This window comes from Danio rerio, chromosome 11 (assembly GCF_049306965.1).
Source record: "Danio rerio strain Tuebingen ecotype United States chromosome 11, GRCz12tu, whole genome shotgun sequence".
NCBI lineage: Eukaryota > Metazoa > Chordata > Actinopteri > Cypriniformes > Danionidae > Danio > Danio rerio.
This window is the reverse complement of record NC_133186.1, coordinates 29,235,001-29,254,194: the sequence shown is the minus strand read 5'-3', so window position 1 is coordinate 29,254,194 and position 19,194 is coordinate 29,235,001. Positions and strand designations below refer to the sequence as shown.

The following is a 19,194-nucleotide window of genomic DNA, read 5'->3' as shown; positions in this document are numbered from 1 at the left end:
TATTAGCCTTTTGCTTATTCATTGCTAAAAGAATTATACTACTGCACTGAAAAAACCCTTCTCCGCCCAACTACCTTCATTGGATGTATGACCTGTTGCAATTTATTCATATAAAGAAAATTAAATTTACAATTAATGCAAAACAGAAGATTTCTATACAGTTTGGTTTCTGTTGTATTTTAAGCCATCTTACACATGTAACCCTATCTGTATCTGTCTTTTTTTCTGGCTTTTGAATGATATTGTCTGATATCTGACATCAGTAATATAGTGCTAGTAATATACAGTAATATAATACAGTAATATACTGTAGGTGTCATTTGTTAATATATTATTATCATTATTATTTATATATATTTTTATTTGTTATTGTTTTGTTTGTTTGTTTTCTTTTTGTAGTTGTTGCTTACTTTCTTTATTTTCCACTAAATATGGTTCAGAGAGTAAGATATGCATTTAATTACCACTTAATAATGTTTCTTTATAATATTGTGAAATTAATGTATTATGGTTTTTCTTTAAGTCACTTGTAATAACTCTCTGATTGAAAACTGCCAATAAAAAAAAAGAGTTAAACTAAAAATATTAGCCACATTTTTTTTCTTTTTCCAATATTTGGCAAATTATGTTTAAATGAGCAAGAATTCTTTTCAACAGTATTTCCTATATTTTTGTCTCCTGGAGAAAAAGTAGCATTTGTTTTATCTTGGCGCTAATAAAAGCAGTTTTACATTTTTCAATTTTTTTCCCTCCCTAAAGCTATATATTTTTTCGATAGTCTACAGAAGAAAACCAATGTTAACTTGCCTAACTTGCACATGGCACTTTAAGCTGAATACTAGTATCTTGAAAAATATCTAGTCAAATATGATATACTGTTATCATGACAAAGATAAAAGAAATCAGAGATTAGTTAATAAAAATATTATGTTTAAAAATGTGTTGAAAAAAAAAAAACTTCTCTCCGTTAAACAGAAATTGGGGAAAAAATATACAGAGGCCAATAATTATGACTTCATCTGTATATACACACAAACAAACACATACTGTACTCACCTTTACAACACAAGCAATGGAATGAAAAACAGTAGAAACTATTAAACATTATCTCAGATTTGAGTTGCTTGTCTATAATGAGATCCCAGATAATGATCATTGTAGACAAGATAACAGCATATAGAGTTGATATACTATACCAATACTCTCATGCCAGTCTCCTCTGAGAGCTTTTAAAGCTACTTTCAGTGAATTGTTTAGTAGAGAGCCAAACTAAGAGGAGAGCTGCACACATGTACTGTATGAACACACACACACAAACGCTTGCAGTGCTCTTGAGCTCAATCCCTCGGCTCCATCCAGTGCATGGCTTTGCATAAGGAGAAGGTTATCAGTGAGCCTGGAGCCCTGAGCTGCTCCTGGGAGGCAGAACTCAGCTCAACTCAACTCTATCGCTCCTTTTCAACTTCCTCTGCTCTCCGTCTTTACTGATACGGGATCCATCAGTAAAACTGCATCAAAAGTTTCAAGTCTACAATCATTTCAATCAATTCAAGGAGCGGAGTGCATATAAATTTACTCATTATTAATATTTTATTCAAATCAACCAGCAAGAGCAACGAAACAGAAAATGCAACATGGAAAACATTCAAACAGATTTCAACAAAATTTGGATTTAGTGTAGAAATGTATGACCACAATCTAAAGATTGAGTCACATCTTCTCTATAAAATTTGTGTAATGTAATGTGTATTCATATAGCACATTTTATTATGTATGGCCATACACAATGCGAAGGCAGCCACATGACAGTGGTGCCAGTGCCCTCACCACACACCAGCTATAGGGAGAGTGGAATGACCGTGATAAAGCCAATTCGGTGGATGGGGATGATTGAGAGGGCATGATGGGTAAGGGCTGATGGAGAAAATGTGGCAGAGAAACCAGGGTTACACGCCTAGGGGCTGATTACACTGAACGTGCTGTTACGTTCCAAAAACGCCAGTCGGACCACACTGCCTTTTTGTTGACAAGAAAAATAAGAAGCGTGGTCTAATTTTTATGTCACTTGGTAATGACCGACTCATCTGCGTATGGTGTGAGAGTGCTGCTGTTGATATTATTCTATTTTAATATTTAATAAAATTGTGATATTCAAGATTTGGGATTCATAAAGCACCGGATAACCCAAAAGAGCAACCACAAGTCTCTCCTTCATCTTTAAAAGTCTCCATAGTTGTCTTGAAAACACTAAACTGACGGCACCGCAACAGAAACCTCGCCTCTGCTTTTATTTGATTGAAGGATGAAAAAGAGGCGACTGACGTACTGTAACATGCTTTTTCCGCTCAGAGTTGACTTTTTTTCAACTGCGAGCACAAGCAGCGAACACAACGCTTGCAGCTGTTAGTAAATTATTCAAAAAAAGGTGCCTCTCAAGGCAAATATCGCCCCATACTCTTTAAGAGAAGTGCCATGGGACTTTTAATGAACAAAGAGAGTCAGGACCTCGGTTTAACGTCTTGTGGCGAGGGGGCGTGGCCGAGAGCCGTGGGAATGGAGTGAGGCCATCGCGTAAGTGGATACACCTGCAGTGCGCACCTGCTTCGGATCCCACGGAAGGAGCTCTGGACGATAAAAGGAGGAACGATGGCAGAGGAAGCCGAGAGAGGACCGGGCATTTTACTTTTGATTTCAGTTGGAGCTGCCGTCCATATTATAAATAAATATTTTAAACTACGTCGGTTCTCCGCCGTCTTCCCGGCGGCCAAAGTGCCGTAAACTTCACTACACGTCTCATCCGAAAGATGGCGAGTACTAACAGTGTACTGTCCCCTTCACTTTACTGGGGCATTAGAACTCAGTCAGACTGCAGGTTGAGCACCCCCTGCTGGCCTCGCTAACACTACTCCCAGCAGCAACTTAGTAGCCTCCAATCAAGGTACTGACCAGGCTCAACCCTGCTTCGCTTCAGTGAGAAAACAGTCTTGCACTGTAGGGTGATGTGGCTGTGGCAAAATCAACAGTATTGGTGATTACTAAAATAATTTGTAATGTTTCTGGAACGAATAATCCACAAGTATGCACAAGCTGTTTAGTCACAGTTGTATTTGTAATGCTAAAATATAATTATTGCTGTTAATTTATGAATTGTCTACTGTTTTATAAGGGAGAAAAACGGTGTGCTCCGGTTTCCCCCACAGTCCAAAGACATGCGGTACAGGTGAATTGGGTAGGCTAAATTGTCAAGCGTGCTTCAGCCAAGTTCAAGGCAACTATACATAGTGTGAGTACGCCCTTAGTAGACTATGCTTAATATCTGTTGATACTGCTCCTTCAACAGACAGTTAAGTTCATGTCAACTTAAACTAACACCAACCCCAACCCCAACCTAACTCATAATCTAATGAGAATTAGTTGGCATGTACTGTAGATCCAATGTAACTTAAATTCTACAAATGGACCATCAAAATAAAATGTGACTTATTGTTTTTAAAACAATTGGTTGTTGGTTCTTTTTATTTTTACAGTAAATGTGTTCTCAAACTGTAGAACAAATACAATAGTACACTAGTAGCACAGAGATATCTGTATGGCTGTACATCAGAACAGCTATGGCAAATTCCAAGACAAATTAAGTCTTCTCATTAGATTATAAGTTAGGTTGGGTTTAGAGTTGGGGTTAAGGTAAGTTGACATGTGCTTGGAAAGTTTCTTATAGTCAGATACATGTCTGTTGGAGGAGCAGTATCAACCGATATTAAGCAGACAGTCTACTAAAACTCAAATAAACCATCAAAATAAAGTGTTACCAAAATCAGTTCTAGTAAATCAACATGTTGGATGCAAGAAACAAAATCCGAGTGATTTTCACATCATCCATTTAGAGCTTTAACATCAAGCAGTCCTAATGTCTTGGCTCATCATCAGTGTGTGCTATAGCAAATACTTTCATCCAATAAACTCCGGAATGACTCATTTTTAAATAGAAGCCACACAGACTGGCCGAGGCCATCCTAATTTCTAAACCCTGATCCGTGTATACGTGGCGCACCAAATGTACCCTCTTCAGAATCAAAAACAGAGCTCATATCAGTGCTATTTTTAGATTAACTTCCTAAACGACATCACGACTGCTTTGTGGAAACAGCGCCGATTAACAGAAACATCCACCGGCACGTTTCGCAATTTTCAACAACTCATCTTCACTATTTGCTACTGAAGCAGCGCTATTAAAGCAAACACAAGTGCGCACATCTGATCTCATTCATAATCATCACATTAAGACTCCGATAATAAACAAATCCACAACAACAGAGCAGAGATTAATGATAGGAGTCTTCCCATTATGATAATTCCTCCCAAACGCCCACGATTACACAGCGGATGTTGTCTAACCTTGAACTTTCTTGTGCACTACCTGAAACGGGGACGGCCTGCACGCACTCCCATGTTCCCTGAACCAGAACTGCAGCTCCATCCTGCCTGTCGACTGCTGACTGAAATGGCAGTCAATTAGCAGGCCGCGAGAAGGGCTCAATGGGAGGTATAATTATGTTCTCGGGCTGAGAGGGACGTGTGGAGCGCACTCATTGCCAGTTCGTCTGCCGCGCGGTGCGGTCTGTCAGAGCGCAGATGCACTGTGGAGAACACCTGGCACACCGCAAAGTCATTTAATGTAGCCTTTTACATCGCTGCAATAACAAGGAGGATGCACTAGGGAAGGGAGTCCTCAGGATGATATACTGCTGGTAGAAGATTGACACCGACGTATCCTAAAGGAATATCCTGGGTTCAGCTCAATCAACAGCATTTATGGCATGATGTTGATTGCCATGAAAATTGATTTCCACTTGTCCGTCTTTTAGCCCGAAGAAAGCCCAAATGTGAGGTACAGTGAGGTATTTGCAAAGAAAATAAATGTGGCCATTCACCAAACAATTGCAGTAAATGGTGTTTTAAAGGGCATCTATTTTACCCCTTTTTCAAGATTTAAGAAACTTCTTTTGTGTCTCCAGAGTGTGTCTGTAAAGTTTCAGCTCAAAACACCCATCAGATTAATTATTATATCTTTCAGAATATTGAAATTTTAAGACCTGAACACAATGTAGACTGTAAAAAATGCTGGGTTCCACATAATTTCTTCATGTTGTCTCAACAAAAATCGATTAAGTAAAAAAATGTAAAATTTGTAAAATTGTCAAATTTTACAAATTTAAGTGGATTGAACATAAAACAATTAAGTTGTCCCAAAAAAATGTAAAGATTGTTAATCCATTTAATTTTAAATAAGTAGTTTGAACAAGCAGCAATCTCCGCGTCAACAGCGTATATTATTTAATGTATTTGTTGTTCAGTTAATGAGTCGATGAGTCACACACAATGTTGTAACAAAGTTCACACACACACAGCACACAATTAACTTTGCATACGTGTTTTTGCACGCAAATGTGACAGGATACATGTTAACATACACTGCTGTATAGATATTTGTTGTTAATGTACAAAATAAACCTGATTTAACGTCTACAAACCGGGATTGAAGCATCTTCTTTTATAATTGGTCTTTTGTAAATGCGGCTGTGATGATAAAGACGTTAAAAATCGCTGTAATTCATTAATAACATACAAATTGTTTTAAACTTGTAAAACTCATTCTAGACCTCATTTGATGATGATTGATGATCAGAGTGCTGAACAGATCTTTTAATCCCAGTTGCTTTGCATACGTCCGGTCTTGTGGATATGATTATATGTGTTACTATAGAGACATGTTAATACGTGGGTGTCAATCAATTCAGTGGGTGGGGAAAGCAGCACTCCTACATCACGTTGCAGTGGGCCTCAAAATGAGAGGGGTTTGAATCCTATTTTAACAATTTTTTTAAAAAGAGACTTATTGTGTTTTTATTAGTCTAATATTCCTATGGACACATTATACCTACACACAGTTTTGTCCAAACAGCGTACAAAAGATGATTTTCATCATACGAGCCCTCTAAATTTGACAGCAGGGTAATTTTTGTATCTTTTTATTGTCTTTTTTAATAATAGTTTGAGTTTCAGCTTTTATTTCTCTATCTGTATCGGCCATGTCTACTCTAAAAGGTTTTCATTAAAAATAATAAACATGTTTTTGTTTCCTTTTTAGGCCTACCGTCCACACAGAAATGGCGTTTTTAGGAAATGAAAATGTATCTATTTGCTATGTATCTATAAAAGCTGTCCAAAGTGGATAAATTTGAAAACTGTGTTGAAACCATTGTAAAAGGTTGAAAATTGAGGTTTTTAAAAACGTGAATGCATTTTAGTCATGTGATGAAGATATGACCATGCACTGAAGCTATGCAGGGCTGTGCCCAGTGAGTCTCTGGATGAGAGACCACATGGGAAAGCTTGGTTTTTAACGGAAGTGGTGTTAGTAAGACCAGCAGGCACTCAACCTGCAGTCTGTGTGGTTCCTAATGCCCCAGTATAGTGAAGGGGACTCTATACTGCTCATTGAGCGCTGTCTTTTAGATGAGACGTTAAACCGAGGTCCTGACTCTCTGTGGTTGTTTAAAATCCCAGGATGTCCTTTGAAAAACGAAGTAAAGATTTAACCCCCGCATCCTGGCAAATTTGCTCACTGGCCTCTGTCCATCATAGCCTCCTAACCATCCCCATATCATAATTGGCTTCATCACTCTGTCTCCTCTCTACCAATCAGCTGGTGTGTGGTGTGCCGTCTGGCACAATATAGCTGTCATCGCATCATCCAGGTGGATGCTGCACACTGGTAGTGGATGAGGAGAACATTCTGCAACAATGTTTCAAAGAGATGGAAAGTGTATGACATGTATCTGGATTAGTGTAGGTGTAGCATTATTTCGTGACATTTACATTGAACTAAACTGAATCAGGGGCAACACGGTGGTACAGTAGGTAGTGCTATCGCCGGTTCACATTTTTGTGTGGAGTTTGCATGTTCTCGCCACAACTTTTTCCACTCATAAATGTTCATGAAAGTCATTGTGCTGCATGTTTGCTGAAGGTGCAGCTGAAGTGCAGTGAAGGGTTTGCGTCTTTAATAATCTACAACAGTTTGCTTTCATTGAAAAGTAATGATGATTAATAAATCCATATTAAAAAGTCCCTCAAAAGAGAAGTTGCACCTTCAGTTTAGGGCTCAGGTGCGCTTTGCACTCACACTACAATCGTACCCACCAAAATCCAACCGAACCACGCTTTGGCACACCTCTTTTAACCTGGTCAGGACCAGCCAAATGAACCATGCCTGGGCCCGATTCGGAGCACTCAAACTTGTCAAACAAACTGGGAAACATGCCTTGGCACGGTTCTGATAGCATAGTGTGAGTGCACCTAACTAGAAATACACCAGCATTCTACCACTACTCTCCTGTCTGCCTGATTTTCTGGAACTGGAATCTGAAATAATGTTTTCTTTATCAAGTTAAAGCTGCTTTGGCACAATCTTGTAAAAAAAAAAAATAGCCTTGATGCTTTTCAAATTTCCATATTAAAGTTAAATTGTAAAATTTACAAAAGAAAGTGCTGACTGTAATGCCTTTTTGTAATGCCTGATGTATTCAGAGTTGACAAGGAAAGAGAAACTGACACAAAATGGTAATAAACAACACAGAAAATAGATGTTTTATGCAAATCAATATGCTGTTATTTAAAGAGCCCATATTATGGGTTTTTGAAAATTCCCCTCCATGTAGTGTGTAACACAGCTCTAAGTGAAGTGGAGTATCCAGCTAAGGCTTAAATCTGTTAGTGTACAGTGTTAAAAACGGTTGATTCATCTAAAAAAGAGTCGACTCATAGTGCTTCAAACGAGTCGCCTTGATACCGATTCATTAGGTGTTTCGCCATGACGTATGAACGAAACCAAGTTATTCACGTGCACGCGCAAACCCGGGAGATTTCAAACCTGAGGCCCCGCCCTCTGACGCAGAAACCGAGACACACACACACACACCCACAAACACAAACATGCCGGTCGATTGAAGTCACACTGCAGATGGATATATTGAGTCTCTACCCAAAGATGAAACCTCAGCATTATAACCAAGCAGTTGGAAACTACTGGAAACTTCTGGAAACTACATGCTACAAAGAATACTTCATCTGCGTTTGTTAAAGGAAGGATCAGTAAAGAGTAACTTACTGATAGACGTCAGGATGGGTTTCTTCCTCCATTTCTCAAGTGTAAGTACGTGCGATTAAGGTTGCCTCGTTTACTCTAGCTTGCAAATGTATTTAGTTGTGATTTGTTACTTGTAACCGCGTGTACTGTATCAGGTTAACTGGCTATATTCTCTTATCGCGTGCAAAGTCACGTTAAAAACGCGACGCGTGCTGCTTTGTTAACAGAGCTCCGTGGACGGGGAGTAGTGTGTGTGTCTGTGTGTGCGTGTGCGCGCGCTGTCGTCCGGAGGTGTGTGTGTTTGTGTGTGTGTGTGTGTGTGTGTGTGTGTGTGTGTGTGTGTGTGTGTGTGTGTGTGTGTGTGTGTGTGTGTGCGCGCGTTGTCGTCCGGAGCAGGGTTAAGTGCGTATGAGTGTGTGTGTGTGTGAGTGTGTGCAATATGTGTGTGTGTGTCTGTGAAAAGAGCAGAGTGAGAAGCTAGGAGATCTCCTAACTGTTTTTGGAGTTTTTGCTCAATAAAATAGTTAGTCGTCTGAATTTTCAAGTCCATAGTCTGTATTTACATTGACCCACTGGCAGCTAAAATCCACGCCTACACTATCGAGCGTGTATGAACTGTGATTACTTTTATATTGCTGATTAGCTGTTTGGCATTTCATTCTCTGACTGAAGGCAGTCGACCAATCGCAACAGACTGTCATCGGTCCAATCAGCGCAGATTAGCTTCGCGCTAAGGAGGGGTTTGGGAACAAATGAATCCCTGAACGATTCATACAGGAGTCGCTGGGATAATTAGGTAAAAATAAATGCAGATTATAAGACCATGAAAGTGTTTTTTGACCTTGCATGCATATTAGACTGTTGTTGGAGACCCTTACAACCAAGATATGACCCTATTTCATGTATAATATGGGCTCTTTAACGTATTAAACACACACACACAAAAAAAACCTATTGACTTAATTATTTCATCATAAGTAAAGCTAATTGTATGGTTCAGAAGGTGGAGACAGTCAAAAATATATTATATTCATATTGTTAATATATTGTATAGTTTAAATACACAAACATATCATTTTAGAGGTACCATTAAACAATTTGTGGCATTATTCAAAAATAAATAATAGAAATTTTATCTTGAAGATGCAAAAAGTGCCTGCAATTCTAGAATCACTCATGTGTTTGTGTGTGTGTTTGTGTTGATCATGATTCATTATTTCTTGATGGTAGCTGATTTAGTAGAAAAACTCAGTTCTGTCTTTAGCATGTGCATCTTGCTTAAATTTGAGCATTTAAATGATTTAAACCACAATTTAAACATCAGAAAGCCTTTACCGCAGAGAAACGTGTCATGGACTCAAGAGCACAAACATCCAGGCAGGTTATTAAGCTCCAAAAACAGAAACTTCCTCTGAGAAATTAAACACTGAAAACTCATTAGGAATTAAAGCAGCAGTCTCAGCCTTTATTATTTGTTCCTCTGCTCAACTCTCAAGCAGAAAAGCAGCAAGCGATGTGTCTGCTTCTACGATAGCTTCGGAAAAGGCTGGTCGTGTTACCTGTGAGAAACTCCTCAGAGCATCTCTATCACAGATGTTCAGAGCCTTTCCTACCGGCTGTTCCTCCCCAGGTTATTTCAACTTATGCCAACGAAAGCCCCCAAACTAGGCCCTCACAAACAACTTTCTGTCACCAAATGTTTCTGTTTCCTAGTAAAACTTTTGAACAATACTCTATGGAGCTGAAGCCCGAGCAAGATGATGACTCACTGTATTACATTCTCCAACAGTAGAACACCTGGTATTATACAGCACCATACAGAAAAGAAAAGCTGTATAGCATTTTCTATTAAAATGCCTTTGTGCTTCTCATTTGCAGCATAAAAAGACTGTTAGATTTTTTATAGCATATGACAACTTGCCAGATCACACAAGATGCTGTACTACTGGATAAAGTAAAGGATTTTGTTTTGACACTAGTAGAAATGTGTAATCTTTTAGCACATTTACAGGTATATCACATTTATATTAGGGTTGTCTGCTGGCCAAGAGAAATATCACTGTGGCTGCTATAAAACACATTTGTATTCACCTTCTTTAAGGGATAGTTCAACCCAAAGGTTTAATGTACTCACTATTTACTCACCCTTAACTTGTTCCAACACTGTTTGAGTTTCTTACTTCTGTTGAACACAAAAGAAGATAATTTTTTAACAAAGCTGAAAAATTGTAACCATTGATTTCCTTCGTATGTCTTTTTCCCTACAATGGATATCAATAATAACAGGTTTTTAAACTTTCTTCAAAATACCTTATTTTTGTTTTGAACAGGTTTAAAACAAATAAAGTATGAGTAAATTAGGAATTTTCAGTTTTGGGTGAACTATCCCTTCAAATGGGTCATGAATTGATAAATCAAAATACAATAGAAACATCAGTTTCAGAACTCAAAACTTGTTTTTAGTTTTAAAACAGCTTACATTGAAGAACGTCTGCCACGATGACAGGTTCTGGAATGTGGCTTTATTAGACAACAGTGTCTCTAAACTCCACCTCCACTGAAGATCAACACCTACTTCTACATCCCTGCCTGATTAGCTCCACCCATTGATTCACACTACAAGGGAGGTAAATGCAGGGGTCTGTTCTTTGTATGTGGCTTACTCAATTAGCTGCATTTGCCTATTGATGATTTGACATGATCCAGGATCGTTTTGTTTATCTCCAGAAAAAAAAAATATTAACAGACATACTGTGAATTTTTCCTTGCCCTGTTAAACATAGTTTATATATATATATATATATATATATATATATATATATATATATATATATATATATATATATATATATATATATATATATATATATATATATAGATATGTATGTATGTATGTATGTATGTATGTATGTATGTATATATATATATATATATATATATATATATATAAACTTATGCAAAGGTCACTTCGAAATAACAGTACAAATCGTATATAGTAATCGGCATGCACAATATTCAACTGTTTTTTTTTTTTTTAAGGATTAATAGTGTTTGCAGTCATGCAAGTGTTTTGACAGCTAATATGACGGTGATTTGAGGCTCACAAAAGTTGCAGACACCTGTACTGATATCAAAATGCTTTTTTGACGCAAAATTAATTTAACCAACAAGTTATTCTGTATGCTGATTAAGAAACCTAAATAGGCCTGGACTACTAAAAAAAGAACATCTGCTCTAAATGTAAAACTAAACTAATTGCTAAATACTCGACACATGAAAGTGTAAAGCCTGCAACCAGAGTTAGAAAGTTATTGCATATCAGATTTAACACACAGTTTACTACAAATTATGTAATTTTGCTCACATGGATAATTGAATATTAATCAGATGATGTCATTACCCTGCTGTGCCATCAGGCAATCGTTGGATTGCTGACCATGATTTTGAAGATTGACAGATTTGTCTTTCACAACACACGCAGCACTCTCAGATCAGTTCCAAAGATTTTAATCTGATTCGCGAACTTGTTTGAAGAACCAAATTCGCCAGAGGTCAGTTATCAAGATTAAAAGATCCAGGATCTGACAAATCAACTTCGATCATTTATGCTGGGTACAAAGAACAGACCCCTGGTCTAAGCAGAAACCAACTGACAAATGATCAGAAAACAACTATTTGTGGTCAGGTGCCAAGCTGAGGAAAAAATACATCTCCATTGTATTTGCTTTTCTTAAGATTGGGGAATGTTGAATAAACTTGGTGATTTATGCAATTATACTGCAGATTTGTTTATAACTAAAGCATAATTCAAAAATATGAAAAGTACTGTTTGTTAAAAAATCTTTAACCTAAATCAGCAGCATCCATTTATCTATGAATATACCTGCCAACATTCCAGTTTTTCTCGGGGGTCTCGGAGGGGTGGGGGGGTGTCAAAGTGGTTTGTGATCGGAGGGGGTATGTATGTAAATTAGCTGCAGCCCTGACACACAATTTATTTCTGGAGAAAATTAAAAAGCACTGCAGTCTTTGGGTATTTCTGTTTGTCTGAGAAATGTGTATATTCCATACAAAGTTTGAAACTGATCGGTCAGTTCTTGTCACATGACTCGCGGTGCGCTCGTGGCATTTTTAAAAGAGACGTTTTCCACTAAGTGTGCCTGGAAAGTGCAAACACATCTCGTCACAAATCAAAGCAGTGGCCATTTACTGTGAATCTACAATCTGCCATGCCTATTCAAAGGGTGTGTTCTGATTGCAAAAATCTCGATACAATCAACAGTAAAAAAAAAAAAAAAAAAAAAAAGCACAAAAACTGGCAACTCCATACACATTTAATATATTCCAAAAATATCAATTAATTACTTAAGTTAATACATAATCTGCTCGGTGAAAGAGATGTTTGAAACCTACCATGATGGTTCCTCCTGTTTGCGTTCGTAATGGTCTCAGCACTTTGCGCTGTACCAGGAAGTTAGGCAGAAACAGGAGAGGTGGGATTTCTGTGATAGTGGCAACCACCAGAGACCACTGATATAAAAAAAGAAATCACATTCACATTTTTAAGATAAGTACTCTTGATACTGCAAGTCTAAACTACAATCACACTTATTTCTAAACCATATATTCATCATTAACATATAATTTCTTCCTACATTATTTAAGATGATTTTTTAAAAAAGGGGATGATGCTGTAAATAAATCAGGTTTGAAATCTATTGTAGCTCTAGGAGTAAACTATACATTATACGATACAGATGGTACTTTAGTGGAAATGCAAACTGGTGGCAAAATGTTAAAGCAGAGTGAATAGTCTGGACTAATGCATATTACAGAGTAAAAGAAAAGTGTGAAGCAAGTACAAAGGATTCGGTCACAGTAGAACTCAGATACCTCTCTGGAGCCCTCCAAGATAGCGTTCTGCATGCATTAAGGGAAAGAGAGAATACATACACAGAGCCGATTTAAAGGGTGACCAAGTAGCTGTACGATAAGCCTTTATAAGTGTGCAGAGAGCAGCAGGAGTCAGCTACAGTGTAAGCCAAACACTAAAGCAACACATGCATATCAACAAATATTTATTCATGTCCATTCTGGGAATAGAGCAGCTGAACTTAATGGAATAAGCTAAACCCAAAAATGAAAAGAGTCATTATTTGCTCACCCTTAAGTCTTTCTAAATCCACATGCTGCTTTTGTTTGTTTTAAATGTGCATGCTTTTTTTCTTTGCATACAACAAGTGCACAGCAGTTACATGTTAAAAAGGCAGAAAATATTACTCTGTTGATTCTTGCAAAGGATGGGTAAAAATACAGATTTTTCCAAATCATTCAATATTTATCGATTCTTTACAAGCAGTAAAGGTAGAATAAGTCATCTTTTACCTGGGTGTACAGTTTCAATTTGATAATATAAAAAGATCATGCAGTACAAAATAACTTCAATTTTTATAAACATTTTTTCCAGTAATATACTGGTGTGCTTCAATTTCATAAACAAGTGATTCTTTGTTCCTTATAGTAAATCAGGCACATGATCAGCAGAGGACAAAAAAGGAGGAGGACAAGACCATACTGCATCTATATATAGACATAAGAATTCTATATATATATATATATATATATATATATATATATATATATATATATATATATATATATATATATATATATATATATATATATATATATATATATATATAAATATATATATATATATATATATATATATATATATATATACAATCCATAATATTCTTTATATTAATATTTGTTATTAGCAGCACCATTTAAGTTTCATTTTTTTTTGTTTTATCAGTTTAAGTGTTTAGCAGTTGATAGTGACCCAAGTAATATTTAATAGGTTTGTACTTTGTACCTCAATGTCGGAACAGATCCACACATGGGCTCTAGATGACGCCACTAATTCAGTTAGTTCTCTTGTGTCCACAGAATATATTTTCCCTGTTATTTAGTTGACTCTTTATTCAAACGTGATAAATAAACTCTTAGTCAGTCAACAATTCGAACTGTAAAGATATGAAGTCCAGTTGAATTGAGTAGCCTAATATACTTTAACATTCCACACTGAAAAAAGTTATCATAGATCGCTAATAATCACTTTCCTTTGGCTTAGTCCCTGTTTTTAATATTTTAATTAATTATAAAATATATTTTCATACATTTATAATGTCGTCTAAATGTATGATACTTTCAGGTATTAAATTTGAGGTGCTAGCACTGAGTTAATAAAGTCATAAGAACAGATGACTTGCAGAGAATAATAACAAATGTGCATCCTGGCTTTATTTATAATGTACACAGAGTGCACATGGTTGTGACACGCAATTGCCCACTCCCCAAAACATTGAAGTCCACATAAATATTCTGACTAGCATATTTTTGGGTCTATCAAAATCAAAATAAATTATGCAATTTTTAGCGTGCCTCAAAGAGGTGAGTGGGCTTGACAAACCACCTGCAGAAAACAACATTTTTTCATCTCTCTGTCATTTTAACAGACAGTAGTTGGACCAGTAATGCATGTTTAAAGGCCAATTTCTTATGATCACTCAAAAAATTGTCAATTTATGAAGTGAGCTTTACACAGGTGAGTGGGCTTGTTTGACAAACCACCTAAACACTCTTCTCCCTAAAAAAAAAAAAAAAAAACACCCAACTCTAGCACTTAATTCTAAATTGAATATCTAGCACAAACAGTTGCTTTGTATAATTAGCACTTCTTGTGTGTATTGCCTCTTGTTGTTGAATTGCTGAATGCCTTCTCAATTGTAAGCTGCTTTAGACAAAAATGTCTGCTAAATGACTAAATGTAAAATATACACATATTTAATACCAAAATTTGTTACATTTTAAGACCTGTTTTCAAAAGCTTGTATCTTCAGGGCCCTAAAATGACATTATAATGTAAATGAATGACAAAATAGCATACGGTTGATAATGGCATTGGGAAAATATCCTCATAAAGCAATGTAGTCAGTTTCCTAAACGGATGAATCTTGAAGACCGTGGCCATTACAGACATCATCACATGTCAGCCCATGTTTTCTGTGGTTCCTGGGAATTTCATCTCATTTAAATCCTGGAGTCCATGAAAGTGGATAATTGTCATCCAATCAAATGGCGGTAAGGCTCGACATGTTGTAATTTGAAAAAAATCCACTACACTGAAAATCAGCATGGCATAACAGAGCCGTAAGCCACATTTACAATGTTTTTATTCATATTTTATGATATATTTGTCACTATTTCATAGACTGTTTGTAAAAAAAAAGAGGGATTGCACTTACAAATTAAAGTTTAAATTCTTTTGTAACATTGCAAGCTTCAGATCTGGATTTTTTCAAATACTGTACGTCTGTCCATTGGGATGTACAATGGGCTCAAGATCTGTTACTGAAATTAAATCTCCAGTAATGCTGATTGAAAAAAAAATAATAATAATAAATAAAAAAAAAAAAATATATATATATATATATATATATATATATATATATATATATATATATATATATATATATATATATATGTAAATATATATGTAAATATATATATATATATATATATATATATATATATATATATATATATATATATATATATATATATATGTAAATATATATGTAAATATATATATATATATATATATATATATATATATATATATATATATATATATATATATATATTAAAAAAAACTATATCGATGTACCTGCTGTTTGCTAAAACAATGTCATATGCAGAGTATACAGATCTTGAGCATATATCAAGTTCTTGAGCATTTAGCAGATGAAAATATCTCAGATGAGGGTATTATTTTGAGTGATGAGGAAGATGAAGGTCAAAATTATTAGCCCCTTTAAGATTGTTTTTTTATTAGTCTACAGAACAAACTATCATTATTCAATAAATTTCCTAATTACCCTATCCTGCCTAGTTAACCTAATTAACCAGTTATGCCTTTAAATGTCACTTTAAGCTGAGTAGAAACTTCTTGAAAAATATCTAGTAAAATATTATTTACTGTCATCATGGCAAAGATAAAAAAATAATCAGTAATTAGAAATGAGTTATTAAAACTAATATTTTTAGAAATGTTGAAAAAAATCTTCTCTTCATTGAACAGAAATCTGGGAAATGATAAACAAGGAGGCTAATAATTTAAGGGGGCTAATAATTCTAACTTCAACTGTATGTATGCATGTATGTATATGCATATATTTATATTTCAATAATTTTATTATTATTATTTTGTATTTTATGTTGGTATAATGTTCAGAAAGTACAACTGTTCTAACCTGATGTCCATTGTAATAGGCAAGAAACATATATACACTTGAATTTTTGAATTGTTGAATTTTTATTATTATTAATTTAAAACGTGTAACATAATTCACGTCGCCACTGCATAAAAACATTTGCCATAACTAGTATTTTAGTTTATTTCATATACTGTACACTGATTTAATGACATTTTTCAGTTAGCATTTCTGTGTGGAGTTTGTATGTTCTCCCTGCGTTCACGTGGGTTTCCTCCGGGTGCTCCGGTTTCCCCCAAAGTCCAAAGACATGCGGTACAGGTGAATTGGGTAGGCTTAATTGTCCGTAGTAAATGAGTGTGTTTGTGAATGTGTGTGTGGATGTTTCCCTGAGATGGGTTGCGGCTGGATGGGCATACGCTGCTTAAAAACTAGCTGGATAAGTTGGCGGTTCATTCCGCTGTGGCGACCCCGGATTAATAAGGGACTAAGCCGACAAGAAAATGAATGAATGAATCAATGCATCAAAGCATCTCCTGTTTAATTGGATTATGCACTTTATGTCCTGCAGTATTTTTCAGATGTGTTTAAGATGTCAAACTACTTTATATCAACATAAACTGTATTGACACTTATAGTATATAATATAAACATATGAATATATTCAACAAACTCAATATAGGCAAACAGACAGCTATAATGCACAAATAAAAACAAACATCTTTTTGGTTTTAACCCTTCATGGTCATCAAACAGCCCAAAAGGCTAAAACAACAAAAGGATGAGTAAATAATTACAGCATTTTCATTTCTGTGTGAACTGCTCCTTTAAATGGTTCTCTCTGTTGCAGGCTGCCTGACGGGGCAGCTGACTCACGGGTGCGTTACAGGCTCTTGGCACACGGCAATCTTTGCACAAGACCGCGAACTGATTGATTTGGATTGAAATAAAGGCCTGCTCTGAGTAATCCAGTGCAATTTGCTATTGTACACTTTCCTTGCACATCTCTGGCTCATTGCTGGTGAGATGAAATGGGAAGCCTAGATGTCTTTTTGATAAAGTAGAGAATGTCCATGCACAGTCATAATGGGGCTATAATAGATTAAAATCGATTCGTCTTTTGGCACTGATCTCATACAATAAGTGAATCTACAAGCCAGTTTGAACAAAAGCAATTAGAAAATGAGAAGCTGCTTTTATAATTGACCATTTGTGTTGCTTATAGTAACCTTTTGCCATCAGTATATGGAATTATACAAGCTCTTTGAAAGTATGTGCTTCAGCCTACATTTTTGTAAAAGCTCAAAAACATACTTAAAGATATGCTTGACTTCACATTTTAGGTGAAATCTACACCAGGTAAAGGAACAACTTTTGTTGCTTTTCTCATTAATAACATTTAAAGGGACATATTATTTATGAATAAATGATTATTTTCATCCAGTTCTTTCAACAACACCAAATAAATACCACAAAAGAATTCTGTCTATAGCCCCTTTCACACATACAGACCTTCCCATAAAATTACACTGGCAAATTTGTTTGTCCGGAAAGAAAAGTTGTAACATTACCGTTAATTTGCCGGAATGCTGCTCTGTGTGAATGCAGAAGGAAAATTGGCAGAAAGAGCGCGTTCACATTTAGAACGCGCTGATGTGAAACATCTACTCCAGCTAATCAGAACATTCAGATGCATTCACATCCTCGCTTTTTATAAAAAATAAAACCCTCTGAATATTTTTCAAGACACATTTAGCTGCTAGATGTTAGTCAGATACAGTTTTGTTCCGTACTAATGCCAACTGTGTAAAATATTATGGATGAAATGCTTATGATAAACTGCTGTTTGTTTTTCTTCAAGCTCTGCTTCAGTTGCTTGACCCGTGCGCACGTGAAGCAGCCGGTGAGCGCCAACACACACACACAAATTATGTACATCTCGACAAGCGGAAGTGTTCCTCCATATGTTTTCATCATGTTGTTTACAATATTTATCCATCCACAGAATTTGTTAGGTTGCCAAATGTGTAAACATTTAGCTGCGGTTCACGCTTCCGCCTTTGGATGTCTCTGGGACAAATCAGCTGCATGAATGCTAAAGCTTTAAATAAAAGTGAAACAAAAGCCCAAATACTGCTATGCTTACAAATACAAGCGCAGCCATTTAGAGCTCATTTCTTGTTAATGATGTCAGAATTTACAAGTATTTTGAAATAATGTGTGAATGTTTCAGGAAGTCTGTGCCTGTGTAAACAGCACTTTTTTTAAATTTACCAGTAAAGCTGTTTCAGAAATTTTCCAGATATTTACCGCTATCACTGTGTGAAAGGGGCTAAAGAAAGTAACTTATGATATATAAAAAAAAAGTGTCATAAGGAACACATTTCAAATTCACAAAAATGTAAACAGCACCCTCTAGTGGATTTTTCTTCTGAAACGTGCAACATAACAATCCTAGAGTAATGTAATTTATATTTGGCAAAAAAGTAGGCTGAGGAACGCATTTTCCAATGATACTGGGTGGGAATTATGAGTCAGAGAAGGAAGCGAAAACGCAAGCCAGGTTTACAGTGTTTTTACCTTAAGTCTGTTCAGGTACCGTGCCGTGTGAACCACAAGAAGATCCGCCTCGCTGGCTTCCCGAGCCAGAACAATGATCTCATCGGTGATGAACTGCTCTTCTGGAAACAAATCAATGTATCATATACATGCAGTGATGAATGTAAACATGAATATCTGATACTTGAATAAAAAATACACGGTGAG

The 19,194-nt window shown here is 36.0% G+C and overlaps 1 protein-coding gene across 8 annotated transcripts in view; it reads right to left on the bottom strand.

The window, feature by feature from the left end:
- The window catches only part of hdac11 (histone deacetylase 11), a 56,268-nt gene that overhangs the window by 32,179 nt on the left and 4,895 nt on the right, over positions 1–19,194 (bottom strand). For 3 of the 8 annotated variants that reach the window (XR_012386753.1, XR_012386754.1, NM_001002171.1), the window contains 2 exon segments: positions 19,009–19,109; positions 12,563–12,679 (listed from right to left, as the gene is read on the bottom strand). Coding sequence is in view for 4 of the 8 variants with exons in the window: in NM_001002171.1 (NP_001002171.1) it covers positions 12,563–12,679; positions 19,009–19,109 (218 nt within the window). In the remaining 4 variants the exon portion in view is untranslated. 8 annotated transcript variants of the gene reach the window in all.